At 39.9% G+C, this 17917-nt stretch overlaps 1 protein-coding gene and 1 long non-coding RNA gene across 7 annotated transcripts in view; one reads left to right on the forward strand and one right to left on the reverse strand.

Annotated features, from left to right (window-relative positions):
• The window catches only part of apc (APC regulator of WNT signaling pathway), a 193807-nt gene extending 178219 nt beyond the window's left edge, over positions 1–15588 (forward strand). For all 6 annotated transcript variants that reach the window (XM_060837378.1, XM_060837396.1, XM_060837413.1 and 3 more), the window contains 3 exons: positions 2244–2360; positions 5418–5632; positions 8034–15588. In XM_060837378.1, coding sequence (XP_060693361.1) covers positions 2244–2360; positions 5418–5632; positions 8034–14655 — 6954 coding nt within the window. In that variant the 3' untranslated portion in view covers positions 14656–15588. The remainder of the gene's footprint in view (positions 1–2243; positions 2361–5417; positions 5633–8033) is intronic.
• LOC132823502 (uncharacterized) overlaps positions 1–17917 on the reverse strand; it is a 92436-nt gene that overhangs the window by 47312 nt on the left and 27207 nt on the right. The window lies entirely within an intron of this gene.

Below are 17917 nucleotides of genomic sequence, written 5' to 3' on the forward strand. Positions count from 1 at the left end.
CAATTTTTTTTTAGTTATATGTACAGTTCCTCGCCTTTTAATCCAATTAGATCATTTAGTCATAGAGGTGGGCAGCATGGAAACAGACCCTTTGGTCCAACTGCCCATCCCAGCCAGATATCCTAAATTAATGTAGTCCCATTTGCCACCCATTTGGCCCATATCCCTCTAAATTCATAAACCCATCCAGATGCCATTTAAATGTTATTGTATCAGCCTCAGCCACTTCCTCTGGTTGCTCATTCCATACACACACCACCCTCTGCATGAAAAGCTGCCCCTTAGCTCCCTTTTAAATCTTTCCCCCTCACCCTAAATCTATGCTTTCTAGTATTGGACTCCCCCATACCAGAGAAAAGACCTTGGCTATTCACCCTATCCATGCCCCTCATGATTTTATAAACTTCTGTAAGGTCATGCCTTAGCCTGCAACACTCCATGGAAAACAGCCCCAGCCTATTCAGCCTCTCCGTATAGCTCAAACCCTGGCAACATTCTTATAAATCTTTTCTGAATCCTTTCAAGTTTCACAATATGCTTTCTATAGCAGGAAGACCAGAATTGAACGTGGCATTCTAAAAGTGGCCTACCCAATGTCATGTACAGCTACAACATGGCCTTTCAACTAGTGTACTCAATGCACTGACCAATAAAAGCAAGCATACCAAATGCCGCCTTCATTCTCCTGTCTACCTGTGTCTCCACTTTCAAGGACCTATGATCCTGCACTCCAAGGTCTCTTTGTTCAGCAACACTCCCCAGGACCTTACCATTAAGTGTATAAGTCCTGCCCTGACTTGCGTTTCCAAAATGCAGCACCTCACATTTATCTAAATTAAACTCCATCTGCCACACAACCCCACTGGCCCTTCAGATAAAGGTCCTCTTGTACTTTGAGGCAGATTTCCACTACACCTCTGATTTTGGTGTCATTTGTAAGTTTACTAACCATACTTCCAATGTTCACATCCAAATCATTTATATAAATGATGAAAAACAGTGGACATGTGGTCCTTTGACACAGCGCTGGTTACAAGCCTCCAGCCTGAAAAGCAAATCTCTGCCACCACCCTCTGTCTTCTACCTTTGAGCCAGCTCTGTATCCAAATGACTAGTCCTCCCTGTGATCTAACTCTGCTAACCAGTCTACCATGCAAAACCTTGTTGAATGCTTTACTGAAGTCCATATATATCATGTCCATGGCTTTGCCCACATTAATCCCCTCGGTTACTACTTCAAAAAACTGAATCAAGTTAATGAGACACAATTTCCCATGCACCAAGTCATGTTGACCATCCCTAATCAGTCCTTGCTCTTTTAAATACATGTAAATTCTGTTCCTCACGATTCCCTCCAACAACTTGCCCACTGATGTCAGGCTCACCAGTCTGTAGTTCTCTGACTTTTCCTTACCATCTTGCTTTAACAGTGGCACCACATTAGGCAACCTCCAGTCTTCTGGCGCACCACCTGTGGCTATCAATGATACAAAGATCTCAGCAAGGAGGGCCAAGCAATCACTTCCCTAGGTTCCCACACAGTTCTAGGGTATACCTGATCAGGTTCTGGGGATTCATCCACATTTATGGGTCTTTCATATCCTTCTCCACAGTAAACACTGATGCAAAATACTCGTTTAGTATCTCCCCATCTCCTGTGGTTCTACACATATGCTGCCTTGCTGATCTTTAAGGGGCCCAATTCTCCCTTGTTATTCTTTTGTCCTTAATATATTTGTAGAATCCCTTTGGATTCTCCTTAACCCTATTTGCCAAAGCTATCTCATGTCCCATTTTTGCCCTCCTGATTTCCTTCTTAAGTATACTCCTACTGCTTTTATATTTCTCTTGGGATTCACTCAATCCCTGCTGTCTATACCTGACATATGCTTCCTTCCTCCTCTTGATTGAAATCTCGATTTCTCTTGTCATCCAGCATTCCCTACACCTACCAGCCTTGCCTTTCAACCTAACTGGAATATATTGTCTCTGGACTCATTATCTCATTTTCCAGCCAAGCTTTTATTTGCAAGAAGAGTTCTAAGACAAGTTTACCATCTTGAACATTTTTTTATGATTTTTTTTCTGTTAGACTTCAGGGAAATTTTTTATTTATTAACATGAGAGAATTTAATGACCTGCCATGCATTAGGAATAAAGGAGAAAATGAAATAAAATTGGCAATTCCAGGAAAAGAATTGCATTATTTTCATTTATATGTAAACTATAACTTCCTGTTACAGGTAATTGCTAGTGTATTACGAAATTTATCCTGGCGAGCTGATGTAAACAGCAAAAAGATCTTGCGTGAAGTTGGAAGTGTGAGTGCATTAATGGAATGTGCACTGGATGTGAAAAAGGTAGATGAATGTTTTCACAGTTAAAATTTCAGCTACATTCTATTCAGAATTTTCACAGAAATGTAACTACTAAAAAGTTACAAAGTTAAAATATCTCTCAACACTAAGTTATAGTCCAACAGGTTCATTTGGAAACACTAACATTTGGACCGCTGCTCCTTCATCAGGTGGTTGTGGACTACACAACTTCCTGATGAAGGAGCAGCGCTCTGACAGCTAGTGCTTCCAAATAGACCTATTGGAGTATAACCTGGTGTAGTGTGATTTTTAACTTTGTACACCCCAGTCCAACACCGGCATCTCCAAATCAGTGAAAAGTTAGACCTCGCTTGCCATCTTGCTATTTTAAATCTGTACTTTTTTTGTAACTTGAAGACAAGTATCTCAAGAAAAGAATAAGCCAAATAAAATATGTAATTCATAAAAAGACATAGTAACTACAGAAGGATCATAGTTGTGCCATGGTTTGATAGTTTATACATTCAAGGTAGTGATTTCTTCCTCATGGTTTTGAGTAAATACTGCTGAAAGTAGAAGTGATGTTCAGTATTTCCCCATGTTAAAACTGTATCCATGCCAGCCCTTCTGCCAATTGCTGAGCAACACTGACCAGCAATTCGTGCAAACATATTAAATCGGAGGATGTCTAGCTCTTCCAACTTGCTCATCCATTTGGTAAGATCAAGGCCGATTGTGGCCTCAACTCCACATTCTGACCAACTCTGATACCCTTTGACTCATTGCTGACTGGAGAAGAATTTCAAAGACTATTGACACACTCTGCCCTCAAACCCCACCCCTCCAACCGTAACAAGGACAAAACACCCCTGGTCCTCACTTTCCACCCCACCAATCTTCGCATTAACCGCATCATCTGCCAGCATTTCTGCCACCTCCAAATGGACCCCATCACCAGAGATATATTTCCCTCCTTACCCCTTTCCACTTTCCAGAAAGACCGATCCCTCCATGACTACCTGGTCAGGTCCACGCGCCCCAACAACCCACCCTCCTGTCCTGGCACCCTCCCCTGCCACTGCAGGAATGGCAAAACCTGTGCCCACGCCTCCTCCCTCACCTCCATCCAAGGCCCCAAAGGACCCTTCCAAATCCATCAGAGTTTCACCTGCACATCCACCAATATAATTTATTGTATCCATTGCTCCCGATGCAGTCTCCTCTACATTGGTGAGACTGGACGCCGCCTCACAGAGCGTTCAGGGAACATCTCCGGAACACTCGCACCAATCAACCCCACTGCCCCATGGCCCAACATTTCAACTCCTCCTCCCACTCTGCCAAGGACATGCAGGTCCTGGGCCGCCTCCACCATCGTTCCGTCACCACCCGTCGCCTCGGAACACTTCAACCCCAGGGCATCAATGTGGACTTCACCAGTTTCCTCATTTCCCCTCCCCCCACCTTACCTCAGTTCCAACCTTCCAGCTCAGCACTGTCTTCATGACCTGTCCTATCTGCCAATCTCCCTTCCCATCTATCTGCTCCACCCTCCCCTCTGACCTATCACCTCCATCTCTACCCCCATTCACCATTGACCTATTGTACTCTTTGCTACCTTCTCTCCAGCCGCACCCCCGCCCCATTTATCTCTGCACCCTGGAGGCTTCCTGCCTATATTCCTGATGAAGGGCTTTTGCCTGAAACGTCGATTTTCCTGCTCCTTGGATGCCGCCTGACCTGTGGTTTTCCTGCACCATTCTGATCTAAACTCAGAGACAAAAAATTTCTCACGTCCTAATATGTAAATTAGCTTATTTTTAAACTGTCTCCTTTATTTCTAGTCCCTTGCAGAAGGGGAAACATCTGTTCATTATCCATCCTGTCAATGTCCCTCAGGATTTGATGTCTGCAAGCTGTCTCAATTTGTGATTTGTTGATTTTCTGTTCTTCCTGCCATAATGAACAAATGCATATTTTCCTACATTATACATTACAGAGACTGTGATGGAGTGGTGTTGTCCCTGGACTAGTAATTCAGAAGCCCACATTAATATTTTGGAGAAACAGGTTCAAATTCTACCATGGTAGCTGATGGAATTTATATTCAATTATTAGATCTGGAATTGAAAGCTAGTCTCAATGGTGACCTTTAAACTATCATCAATTGTTGTAAAAACCCATCTGGTTCATTAATTTGAAGGAAATTTGCCATATCTACCTTGTCAACTCTTAATTATTCCCTGTGAGGTCCTAGTAAGCCACTCAATTCAAGGGCAATTAAGACAAGCAATAAATGCTGTCCATTTCAATGACACCCACAATTTAATTTCAATTTGTTGCCCACTTACAGACCTATCTTTATCCCTTTTCACACTGTGTACTCTTCATAACTTACATTCCTACTTATCTTATGTCTTCAGCAAATTTAACAATATACATTTAATTCTTGCATCTAAGTCATTCATATAAATAGCTGAGGATCCAGTACTGATTGATCTTGTCACATCTTGGTAACCTGAAAATGGTGTTTAAGTCTCACCTCTGCTTCCTGTTAGCTAACCTATACATGTTATGTTTAACCTCTAGACAATTATCTCTTGTTTTGCTTAGCAAGTTTAGTGCACACGTATTAAAACAAACTTAAAAGATATGGAATAAATTTGTTGTAAATGTTACTAAGTATATACTCTCCCACCCTTGAATTATTTGATCTTGGGCAGAGTTAAAATTGAAAGGCTATATTTAAATTTTACTCAGACCTCTATCAGGTCTGTGGAATAAAAATGTCTATACCTTTTATTGCACATTGGGAATTATGCTATATAAATGTCTCATTGAATTTGATATTCAGTATAAAGATTGTATACACTATCAAAACATACCGCAAGTGCTATCTATCAAGGTTTTTATAAATCTGTGTTTTAGGGGAGGTGATCATAGACGTTCTGATGAAAATTGAATATGTTGCAACATTCAATTGTGGAGTATGTCAGAAAGATGCATAATGTAAAATATATACCATAGAAATATTCAAAATTGTTTTTCAAGGTACTTTTCAAACAAAAATGAACTTAAATCATTCCCGTTTTTTTAAAGGAATCAACCCTGAAGAGTGTTCTTAGTGCCCTTTGGAATTTATCTGCACACTGCACTGAGAATAAGGCTGACATCTGTTCTGTGTGTGGTGCTCTTGCATTTTTGGTCAGCACTTTAACCTACAGAAGTCAAACTAATACACTTGCCATTATTGAAAGTGGAGGTGGGATCCTACGAAATGTTTCTAGTCTGATTGCTACAAATGAAGATCACAGGTGTGTGTGTCATCTTTATTTATGGAAATAATTGGTCGTTTCTTCATGAAAGTCAATAATGTGGATTTCTATAATAATGATTTGAAAGGTTTCTTAATTTTTTTGTGTTGCAACAAATTATTCCCATTAGTTCAGTCATCTCCTCTGTATTACCATTCCAGTCGGGAATACGCACATCAAATTTACCAAACAATCCCCAAGTGAAGAAATCACTAATTGGATTTTACTACTTGCAGCATCAAAATAAATCAGAACCAGTACAAATTAGACATGAATTAAAAGTAAATTACAGTTGGCATGAACGATAAATTGCATATGGAATAACTGCAATGAAGTCTATCACATGAAATTCCAAGCATTCACATCACTCCCCACACAAATGTGACACCGTCTACAGTCTTTGTCTTTACAATTCTGCTTTTAGTATGTTGGATCACACACTGTTCTCACTCAATAGGTTCGGTTGCCAAATCACTAGAACCTGGAACTCTGCTCCTTTCAGGTTTTCCAGAAATAATTATCATTCAAATAGTACACTCCTGTAAAATCTCCTTTGCTTGATGCTACAGATAGCTGAAAGACTTCTTTAGCTGACTATTTAATAAACCTCTTGGTTTAGTTAGCTCTAGAAAAACTGAATGGTAGAATTGTCCAATTTATTACCCCTATTTTAGTCTCTTTAAGACACCCTTTAACACAATTGCAGGTTTCACAGAATTTAAGATATTAAAATTTTTCTTTCCTGGTTTGAGATCAGGACAGGCACAGTTCGGCTCGTGATAGCATTTATGAATTTGTAACCATTGACTGACTTAATACAAACTTGTTTGTAAGCAAATTCCCCAATCTCTTTTGAATTATTAATTTATGAATGACATGGGGAATACTTTCATAGAAAAACAAAATATCTGTGCAAAGAATTTTACTAATTCACCAACATAAATGTAGAAAGTCATTTTCAAGCAATTAAATCAGTTAAGATTGCTTACTGCAAAATATTCCTCTTTTGAAAGCATGTATATGTTTAGTCCTGAACTTTTTGGTAACAACACTGACACCTACAATTTGTAACAATTTTCTGAAGCACAATGTTCAAAGTAAAAGATTCATATTTATTTATAATATATCCAAGTCCTCAATGCAAAAGTACATTTCTGTAATCAAGAATCGTGAAATTGAAGTCTTTTCTGCTTAGGTAAATATAAATGTTTCCTTGGTAGTATTTAGTAAACAGCAGGAAAGTTTCTCTTAGGACCTTTAGTATCTTCTGCGCCTTAATCAATAGCACTAAAGCAGATCATCTAAACATTTATCTCATTGCTATTTGTGGCCCCTTTTAGAGGACACCTGAAAAGTGCAAGATTTTTTTAAGTTAACGCCCCCTAAAATTGCTGAGGATATACAGATAATAGTGTGCATTGCCATGAAAAATTTTGCAGAAATTAGAAATATGAGGAAACTGCTTACTGTCAAGTCACATCAGTCAAGCTAAAACTAATTTTAAACTATCCTAAGGTGTAATTTTTGATTACAGGGCAAAAAATAAACGATTAATCAAAATGACAGACGTGAATTCACATTGGTACTTCAAAACCATGTCTATGACACAGTAAAAGAATATTTTGAGAGCCTTACTCTGTTTAGACAGAAAAATAGAAGACATCTGCTTCTATGGAGAGAAAAGCAATATACTGCGTCTGAAATAAAAACTGAGAATGCTAGGAAAAATCTTAGGTCAGATAGAAATGGAGTCGGATGAAAATAATCATTTCGAAACGTTAGCTGTTTCTCCCCCTTCAATCTCAGACTGCTGAGTATGTCCTGTTTAGTTTTATGCTTCCATGAAGTCCTACACCACTACAACAATTTGAATATATGTTCTGTTATGAGTTTGAAGCAATGGCTATTTATCTGTGTTCACTCTGGGAATTGTCTGAAGACAGAATTGTCAATGGAAATAGATTTTAATGTGCCTGCCTTGTATACACTAAGCAGGTTCCCCCACATGCAGGGTGTTGATTCCCTGCAGTAGGCATCAATCTTACTGTAGGATGCTGCTTGTAAAGTAGTTATCGCAAATGATGGCTCTGTCTCTTTCTTGCAGGAGAAAATTTAACATTTTGTCAGCGCAATCCTCTGTTTTACTACATCCCTCCCTGCATTCTTCCCTTCCTTTCTCCCCATCCAATCCATATTGCTGCTTCCTTAACTCTTCTCTCCTTCCCTCAAAGTACTTCAAGATTGAGTTGATGAATTTGAAAAGAATAGTCTGCGTAACTAATCTATGAATGGTTAACTTATTTTTATTTTTAGATTTTTTTACCTTGATTGAAATTAATATATGCTAATATGTATTGATTTTATAAATTTTAAAAATTAATTTTCTAATTCTAATTCCTAGAAACATCCTACGAGAAAATAATTGCCTGCAGACATTGCTACAACACTTAAAATCGCACAGTTTGACAATAGTTAGCAATGCGTGTGGAACTCTTTGGAATCTCTCGGCTCGAAATGCAAAAGATCAGGAATCTTTGTGGGACATGGGAGCAGTTAGCATGCTCAAAAATCTAATTCATTCTAAACACAAAATGATTGCAATGGGAAGTGCTGCAGCTTTAAGGAACCTAATGGCCAACAGACCTGCTAAATACAAAGATGCCAACATTATGTCTCCAGGATCGAGTCTGCCATCTCTGCATGTCCGAAAACAAAAAGCTCTGGAAGCAGAGCTGGATGCTCAACAATTATCAGAAACTTTTGATAATATTGATAATTTGAGCCCTAAAACATCCCATCGCAACAGACAAAGACACAAGCAAGGCAGATACAGCGAGTATGTTTTGGACTCTGGGCGGCATGATGATGGGGTATGCAGATCAGAGAGTTTCAACACTGGAAATTTGACCGTGCTGTCACCATATATGACTACTTCTTTGTTATCTGGTCCTTCGAGAGACAGCAGAAACAGTGTAGAAAGTTCCAGAGGAGAAAAGGACCGAAGCATAGAAAGAGATCGAAGAGGAACAGATACTACCTCCTTTCCTGCTTCATCTGATAATGTGCCAGATCCTTCTAAAAGAGTAGGGCGACAGATTCCTACCACTGCAGCTCAAATAGTGAAGGTGATGGAAGAGGTAACAAGTATGCATTTATCCTCTGAGGACAGGAATTCAGCGTCTGCATCTGACCTACACTGTATGCCAGAGGACAGGACTGGAATGAGACGTGCATCATCATCTCATCCCAATTCTAACATTTTTAACTATGCTAAACCTGAAAACTCCAACAGAACCACTTCCATGCCTTATGGGAAAATGGAGTACAGGAGGTCATCAAATGATAGCTTGAATAGCGTTAGTAGCAGTGATGGCTATGGGAAAAGAGGGCAAATGAAACCATCAATAGAATCTTACTCAGAAGATGATGAAAGCAAATTCTGCAATTATGAAAAATATCCAGCTGATCTTGCCAACAAAATTCACAATGCTAATCATTTAGATGACAATGATGCAGAATTAGACACACCAATTAATTATAGTCTTAAATATTCAGATGAACAGTTAAATTCTGGCCGACAGAGTCCATCTCAAAATGAACAGTGGGCACGGCAAAAGCATACTGTGGAAGAAGAGATGAAAAGGAATGAACATAAACAGGCCAGAACTCAACCTTCTGAATATTCCATCTACTGTGAAAGTACCTGCAGTGGAGATGAAGCACATATTAAATTCCAACCTCGATTTGGTCAAGCAGATTGCTCTTACAGCACCAGGGCACATAACAATTCTGAGCAAATTAGAGTAGATTCTGAGCACAGAAAGAACCAGAAAGTTAATCCATCTCTTTGCCAGGTCGATGATTATGAAGATGACAAACCAACTAACTATAGTGAACGGTACTCTGAGGAAGAGCAGCATGAGGAGGAAGAGGATAGGCCTACAAATTATAGTATAAAATTTACAGAGGAAGAACACCATGTTGAACAGCCAATTGATTATAGTTTGAAGTATTCCTCAGAAATCCCCACTTCACAGAAGCAAACTTTTATGTACTCGAAAGGTCCTTTAATTCAAGATGCAACAAAAGACCATTCAGCATCAAGTCGTGGAAGCACATCAAGTCCCAAAATCACATCCAGTCAACCAAGGCAACTTCACCCTAGCTCTACACAAACCAGAACAACTCCCACTCCTACAGTACAGAAATCAGCCACTTGTAAGGCTCCTTCAATTAACCAAGAAACTATGCAGACTTATTGTGTAGAGGATACTCCAATTTGCTTTTCAAGATGTAGTTCACTATCATCTCTGTCATCAGAGGATGAAATGGAAGGGCGTGGTCAAGCCAAGCATGTATCAGATGATGGAACCACCTTGCAGATTATTGACCTCAAAGAAAGTCATGGCCAGTTACCTGCTGAGGCTGCATTAGGTGAGGGTTCTTCTACTTCACAGCAAACACGAATGAAACAGAGTAGGCTGCAGGCCACCAATGTGTCTCAACCTGATATTTCTAGGCAGAAAGCTGTTGAGTTTTCTTCAGGTGCCAAATCGCCATCCAAGAGTGGAGCACAGACTCCTAAAAGTCCACCAGAGCATTATGTGCAGGAAACTCCTTTAGTATTCAGTCGGTGTAGTTCAGTCAGTTCACTGGGGAGTTTTGAAAGTCAATCAATTGCCAGTTCCATCCAGAGTGAGCCTTGCAGTGAAACGGTCAGTGGAGTTATAAGTCCAAGTGACCTTCCAGACAGTCCAGGACAGACTATGCCTCCTAGCAGAAGTAAAACACCACCACCTCAACCTGCTCAACTAAAGAGAGAGGTCCATAAAATCAAGGATCAAACTAACGTTAAAAGCAGAGAGACTGGCCAAAGGCAAGAGGCTGTGAATGCTGCGGTCCAAAGAGTTCAAGTTCCTCAGGACGGTGATAGCTTAATGCATTTTGCCACAGAAAACACTCCTGATGGGTTTTCTTGTGCATCAAGTTTAAGTGCTCTTAGTCTTGATGAGCCATTTATTCAGAAAGATCTTGAGCTCAGAGTAATGCCTCCTGTTTATGAAGATGATCATAAGAGTGAAGAACTTGATAAAGAGGAAGATGCTGGTGTAAATAGTAAATGTAAAACAGAGAAAGCTACAGAACCTGAGAAAGATATTCTGGAAGATGATGACGACGACGATATTGACATCTTAGAAGAATGCATAAATTCAGCCATGCCAACTAAATCTTCCAGTAAAGCAAAGAAAACTCCTTCTAGTTCAACCTCACGGATACCACCACCTGTCGCAAGAAAACCTAGTCAGCTGCCTGTATACAAATTACTTTCTAATCAAAGTAGAGTCCATGCTCAAAAGCATGTAAGTTTTAATCACGATTTATTTAGGGAAGATATGCCCCGTGTCTACTGTGTTGAAGGAACTCCAATAAACTTTTCAACAGCTACATCTCTAAGTGATCTCACAATTGAGTCACCTCCAAATGAATTGGCAAACTCAGAAGGTATTCGGCCTGCATCTGAGCCTGCAGTGATGGAAAAGAGAGATACCATCCCAACTGATGGCAGAAGTATGGATGAAGCTGAGGCAGCCAAAGGTCTCAGTACTGCTCAGCAAGGGCAAGATGATAAATTAGAGGAAGGTGATATTCTAGCTGAATGTATAAATTCTGCTATGCCAAAAGGAAAGAGCCATAAACCCTACAGAATTAAAAAAATGATGAATCAAATGCAACAAGCACCAACATCTGTGAACAATGCAAATCAACAAGAGACTGAAAAAAGAAAACCAACATCTCCAGTGAAACCACTATCTCAGAATACTGAATATAAAGCACGTTCCTCACAGCGAGCATCTACATCAGATCCTCCAAGTAACTTTTCTGCTGAAGGCTACACAGAACACAGAAAAGAAATGGAAAAGACTAGTAAAAGGCAGAGCACAAAAAATTCTGTTGGGGATTTTCACGATAAACCATCAAGTAATGATAACCGTGTTCGTGGAGGTTTTCTGTTCGACTCCCCACATCATTACACTCCAATTGAAGGAACTCCATATTGTTTTTCACGGAATGATTCACTGAGTTCACTTGACTTTGATGACGATGATACTGATCTCACGAAAGAAAAAGCAGAACTGAAAAAAGATAAAGGCAAAAAAGACAAAGCTTCTATTGATGTAAAAAATTGTAATAATGAACAACATACTGATAGAATACAACCAGGTCAAACCCCCTTGCCAAGTAGAGGACAGTCAAAAGCTGCATTACAGAGACAAGCTGTTTTCTCTCAAACACCAAAAGTTAGCGGTGACCGAGAAACTGGGACAGATGAGAAAATGCAGAATTTTGCCATTGAAGATACTCCTGTCTGCTTTTCTCGAAATTCATCCTTAAGTTCTCTCAGTGATATTGACCAAGAGAATAATAATAAAAAATCAACACAGCACACTGAACAGGGAGAGCATACAAATAGTCAAGCTGCAGTGAACAGACCTCCAGCCTCAGGCTATGCACCCAAGTCATTTCATGTTGAAGACACACCTGTGTGTTTTTCTAGAAATAGTTCCCTTAGTTCTCTCAGCATTGACTCTGAAGATGATCTTCTACAGGAATGCATAAGTTCAGCTATGCCAAAAAAGAAAAAACATCTTGCAAAAGCTAAAGGTAACTGGGAAAATGCAGGAAGCGATACTTCTGCAGCATCAGTAGAAGAGACAGATGAACCTATGAATTTAAGAGAGCAAGTACAAAGTCCTATTTCAGAACAGGCTTTTTCACCAGATTCTGAAAGTTTTGACTGGAAAGCCATTCAAGAGGGTGCTAATTCTATAGTGAGCAGCTTGCATCAGGCTGCTGCTTGCCTGTCAAGGCAGGGTTCTTCTGATTCAGATTCCATTCTGTCGCTTAAATCTGGTATTTCTTTAGGATCACCCTTTCACCTTACACCTGACCAGGAAGAAAAACCATTTGGTTCCATTAAAGGCCCTAAAATTGTGAAACCTGGTGAGAAAATCACCAATGACAACAAAAAGAATGAAGAAGAAAATGTTAAAGCTGTTAGAGGAGGGAAAAGGGTTTATAAAAGTTTAATAACTGGGAAGGCCCGTTCCAATGTCGAGACTGTTTCCAGTCAGCCAAAGTACGGTCAGCAGGCAAATATGCCAATGATCTCACGTGGAAGAACCATGATTCACATCCCTGGTGTAAGGAACAGTTCACCTAGCACCAGTCCTATTCCGAAGATGCCACCAAAAAATACAGCTTCTAAAAGCCCAAGCCCAAGTCAAAACACACACAACCCACCAAGAGGCATTAAAACTCCAATAAAATCAGAGTTGAGTCCAGTAAGCAAGCAATCAGGTGCTCAGGGAGCAGCAAGCAGCAAAGGACCTTCTCGATCAGGATCTAGAGATTCTACTCCATCGAGACCTTCTCAACAATCTCTGTCAAGACCAATGCAATCTCCTGGTCGCAACTCCATATCTCCAGGTAGGAATGGAATCAGTCCATCTAACAAGATATCACAACTGCCAAGGACATCTTCTCCAAGCACTGCCTCAGCCAAACCTACAGGATCGGGAAGAATGTCTTACACATCTTCAGGCAGACCACTGAATCAGCAGGCATCCTCAAAGCAAACAGGTTTAGGAAAGGGCACATCATCTATTACAAGAAGTGAATCAAATTCTAAGGGGTTAAGCCAGAGTGGCAGTAACACTGTACCAGGTAAAAGAGTGGAACTTTCAAGAATGTCTTCAACAAAATCAAGTGGCAGTGAATCCGACAGATCCGAAAGGCCTACATTAATGCGTCAATCAACCTTTATCAAAGAAGCCCCAAGTCCAACGTTGAGGAGAAAATTAGAAGAATCTACTTCATTTGAATCTTTGTCACCACCTTCTAGGCCTGCATCACCAACTAGATCACAAACTCAGACTCCAGTTTTAAGTCCATCTCAGAATCTAGATGTGATGCCCAGTCATTTCCCAAATCAAACCAGCAGTTGGAGAAAAGTACCTCCAAATCAGAATCTCACTGCAGAATATCTTGAAGGACGGCCAATGCGGAAACATGATATAGCTCGATCTCATTCTGAAAGTCCTTCAAGGCTTCCTGTGAATCGATCAGGTACATGGAAACGGGAACACAGCAAACATTCTTCATCCCTTCCTCGTGTTAGCACATGGCGAAGAACAGGAAGTTCTTCATCAATTCTGTCAGCTTCTTCAGAATCAAGTGAGAAGGCTAAAAGTGAAGATGAAAGACCACATCAGAATTTTGCTCACAGTAATAAACAAGCTAAGGAAAACCAAGCTCCTTTAAGGGGAACTTGGAGGAAAATTAAAGATAATGAAATTTCACAAACAACGAACCACCATCTGAATTCTTCAGCACCAAATAATGTTGAATCCAAGCATTTAGTATACCAGATGGCACCTCCTGTATCAAAGACTGAGGATGTATGGGTGAGAATTGAGGATTGCCCAATAAACAATCCTCGGCCTGGAAAATCTCCAACGGGCAATGCACCCCCTGTTATTGATGATGTGCCTGAGAAGTTGCTTCTCAGTGACGAAGAAGGCTCGGGTGATGGACAGAACAAACCAATGTCAGGACACAGAACTCCTCCTCATGGTCTAAGAATGGAAAAATGTTTAAATTCATTTACACAGTTAGATAGTCCAGAGAAAAAAATCACAGAAGCAAAATCTGCTGTGAACAGTTCGGCTACCTCACCAGAAATTGAGACCACGGTTGTCACCGAACGTACACCTTTTAGTTCAAACAGCTCGAGCAAGCACAACTCACCTAGTGGTACAGTTGCTGCAAGAGTAACTCCTTTCAACTACGTACCCAGCCCTCGTAAAAGTAGCACAGACAACAGCTCCACTCGGCCATCACAAATCCCTACACCAGTAAACAACAATAAACGAAAAGAGAATTCTAAATCTGAAACCACTGAGTCCAGTGGAAATCAAAGTCCTAAGCGTCATTCTGGATCATATTTAGTGACTTCTGTTTGAAATAACTGTGATTGTAGAAAATTGATTTATTATGTATAATTTTGGCCTAACTAGCTGATATTTGGAGGTGACTGGTTTTACATGAAATATTGAACAACTTAAATGCTTTTGTAAATATCTTGACTGTTTTTCTCTTTGCAGAGGGTCTCTTAAGGAAGCCATATTTGATAGGAAACAATATAGATGCTGGTGGAAATTTGGCAGATGCATTTGGTTAGGAGGTTTGAGATTATTCCTGCAAGTCATAAAAGCAACACAGTGTACAGTCAGTTTTACTAGTATTATGTATTAAGAGTTCCTGCCATAACCCTTTTATGTAATGCTTGGCTTATATAACTTTAAAATACTTGGAAATTATCTAGGTAAGTCCATTAAAACATTATGAATCATGTTCAACATTTTAATAGCAAAAAAAGGTCAGGGAGTTTTAAAAATTAGATATCTAATTATATACATGCAAAAAAAGTGAATGAACTGAGTATTAATATTCCTTGTTAGTAATTGTGAAGTATCCTAACCCTCTAAGCAATCATGCAGCTGTGAAATTCACAGCCTTATGATTTCTGCTGCAACAACCTTCCCCAGCCTGCTCTTGTGCATGATCAGATTGGATGGTATGTTGTTTGAAGCAATGACTCTATTCTGTGATCACATGATGTGCATAGATAGCTACAGTGTGTTAATATACACTGCTGTGTGTGTGCTGCAAAAAAGAGATTGTCTGTAACCTTACAGCTTTGGACTGGAGTATTTTCTCCTGATCTAGATTTTACCAGAAAAGTAGTTAGAGCCATTGCTATGCTGTAACTTGTTGTATATTGTTATTTGAGGTGAGATGGCTACTCTTTTATGAATGGGACAATTGTTTCAGAATAACTAAATGAAAATTTCAAAATAAATTATTACTGTATGTAGTTTGTCAGTCAGTTGGATTTTTGTGGATAAACCTTATATTGATAAAACAAATGTTGTAATACTTTTAATGTGATTTCTGCGCTTATAATGAACATGAACAAGGAGTCATTCAGTTCCTCAACATTGCTCATTGCTGATCTGATTGTATCCTCAATTCGACGGCGGCACGGTGGCACAGTGGTTAGCACTGCTGCCTCACAGCGCCAGGGACCTGGGTTCAATTCCCGCCTCAGGCGACTGACTGTGTGGAGTTTGCACGTTCTCCCCGTGTCTGCGTGGGTTTCCTCCGGGTGCTCCGGTTTCCTCCCACAGTCCAAAGATGTGCGGGTTAGGTGAATTGGCCATGCTAAATTGCCCGTAGTGTTAGGTAAGGGGTATATGTAGGGGTATGGGTGGGTTGCGCTTCGGCGGGTCGGTGTGGACTTGTTGGGCCGAAGGGCCTGTTTCCACTCTAAGTAATCTAAAAAAGTAATCTAATCTAATCCACATTCCTCCCTACCCCAGTTAACCTATCACCTCTTTGCTTTAGAGGAACCAATCTATCTCTATCTTAAAAATATTGGACGATTCTGCTTGAACCACCTTTTCTGGAAGGGGATTGCAAATACTTTCAACTCTTAGAGGAAAAAAATGCATTATCTGTTCTAAATGGGTTATCCCTGAATTTTAAATAGTGACTGCCTCGTTCTGGGTTCTGCCAACCTTTCCACATCCATACTGTTAAGACCTCTTTAGATCTTGTGTTTCAATCAATGCATTTCTTATTCTATTGAACCATAGTGGTTAATAAACCACATCTGAACTGCATTTTCATCCTTCCTTTAAATAAGATGACCAGTACCATACACAGTAATCCAGATGTGCTCTCAACAGTGCCTTGTATAACTGAAGCATAATCTCCACATTCTTGTGTTCATTTCCCCTCACAATAAATGATAACATGCAGTCTCTCATTTAGATAATATGCTGCTGCTTCATTCTTCCTGCCAAAATGGACAATTTTACATTTCCAAAATCATGCACTATTTGCATAAAGATACATCTTTAAGGGAAGTATAGAAGTGACAACTGTGAGCAGGGTAAATAATCCCTGCTGGGGTTCTACTGTAATTCTTCAAACTAGACAACAGGAGGATGTAAAATGAAAAGAATTAGAATATCAGTTATATAGCTGTGATTTTGGACAAGGCAGTCTCAGTACTGTGAAAACATGTTATAATCCCTTTAGGGATGTTAGCATTTTAAAAAATTACTTGAATAGTCAATGGTCAACTTTCACAAATTGCAATACAAAATTTCAGGTCATAACACTGGTACTAATACATACAAATGATAAGCATTATCAAACTAAACTTTCCCTAACGGGCAACTAATATTCTAAACTACAGAAATTTAACTGATTAATTTAATGTGATCAATAACTCGCACAGCAGATTATAGCACATACTCCACATGATTAGTCTTTATAGATAACAGTCTAGTAATGTTCCCAGCTTCCAATTAATTCATTATCCTGGCATCGTGAAGTCAACACCAAATGATTGGCAAAAGGTACCTCCCTCAGTTGCAGAGAATTCCTGAATTCGTTACTAGGAGACTGTCTAATAAACACATCCATTTCCTTGATTCTCCAAGCTCTCAATCTTCTTCCCACTGAATAGCTGACATCACTAATACTGTTTCAAAGACACTCTCCCTCATTTACTAAAATCCACCATGAATAAATCCAACTATCATCTATAGCCTAGCATCTCTAATGTCCTTGAAAATAATGCTATTTGTCCTCCTGACTGAACCAAGGCAAATGCTGTAGAGTCCATGATTTCTGCCCCTGCTTTATTTCAGGCAAATCTTCTAGAATCTTTAGGTTGTGTATTTGATCCGAGACTATCCTCTGCTTGGTGTTCTGCCTGGTAACTTGCTAAGGACTTGCAACCCTGTCCACTCTGCTGACCACACCAACGGCAGCAGTTTGTCTCCTGAAGCTTGTCTCTCCTGTCCAAAATATGGACCGAAAGTCTGTCCAGCTGCTCCTGTCTTTGTTTGCAGGTACATTTTGTTCCCTTGCTCCAAATAATTCTCAACCAGACCCATACCCATAGTAAGGAGGAGAAAGTGAGGTCTGCAGATGCTGGAGATCAGAGCTGAAAATGTGTTGCTGGAAAAGCGCAGCAGGTCAGGCAGCATCCAAGGAGCAGGAGATTCAACGTTTCGGGCATAAGCCTGAAGAAGGGCTTATGCCCGAAATGTCGAATCCCCTGCTCCTTGGATGCTGCCTGACCTGCGCATTTTCAGCCCATACCCATCGTAACCCAAGCTTCACAAGTTTGCTGAGCAGAAATTCTAG

The sequence above is a fragment of the Hemiscyllium ocellatum genome, chromosome 2 (genome assembly GCF_020745735.1).
Source record: "Hemiscyllium ocellatum isolate sHemOce1 chromosome 2, sHemOce1.pat.X.cur, whole genome shotgun sequence".
Taxonomy (NCBI): domain Eukaryota; kingdom Metazoa; phylum Chordata; class Chondrichthyes; order Orectolobiformes; family Hemiscylliidae; genus Hemiscyllium; species Hemiscyllium ocellatum.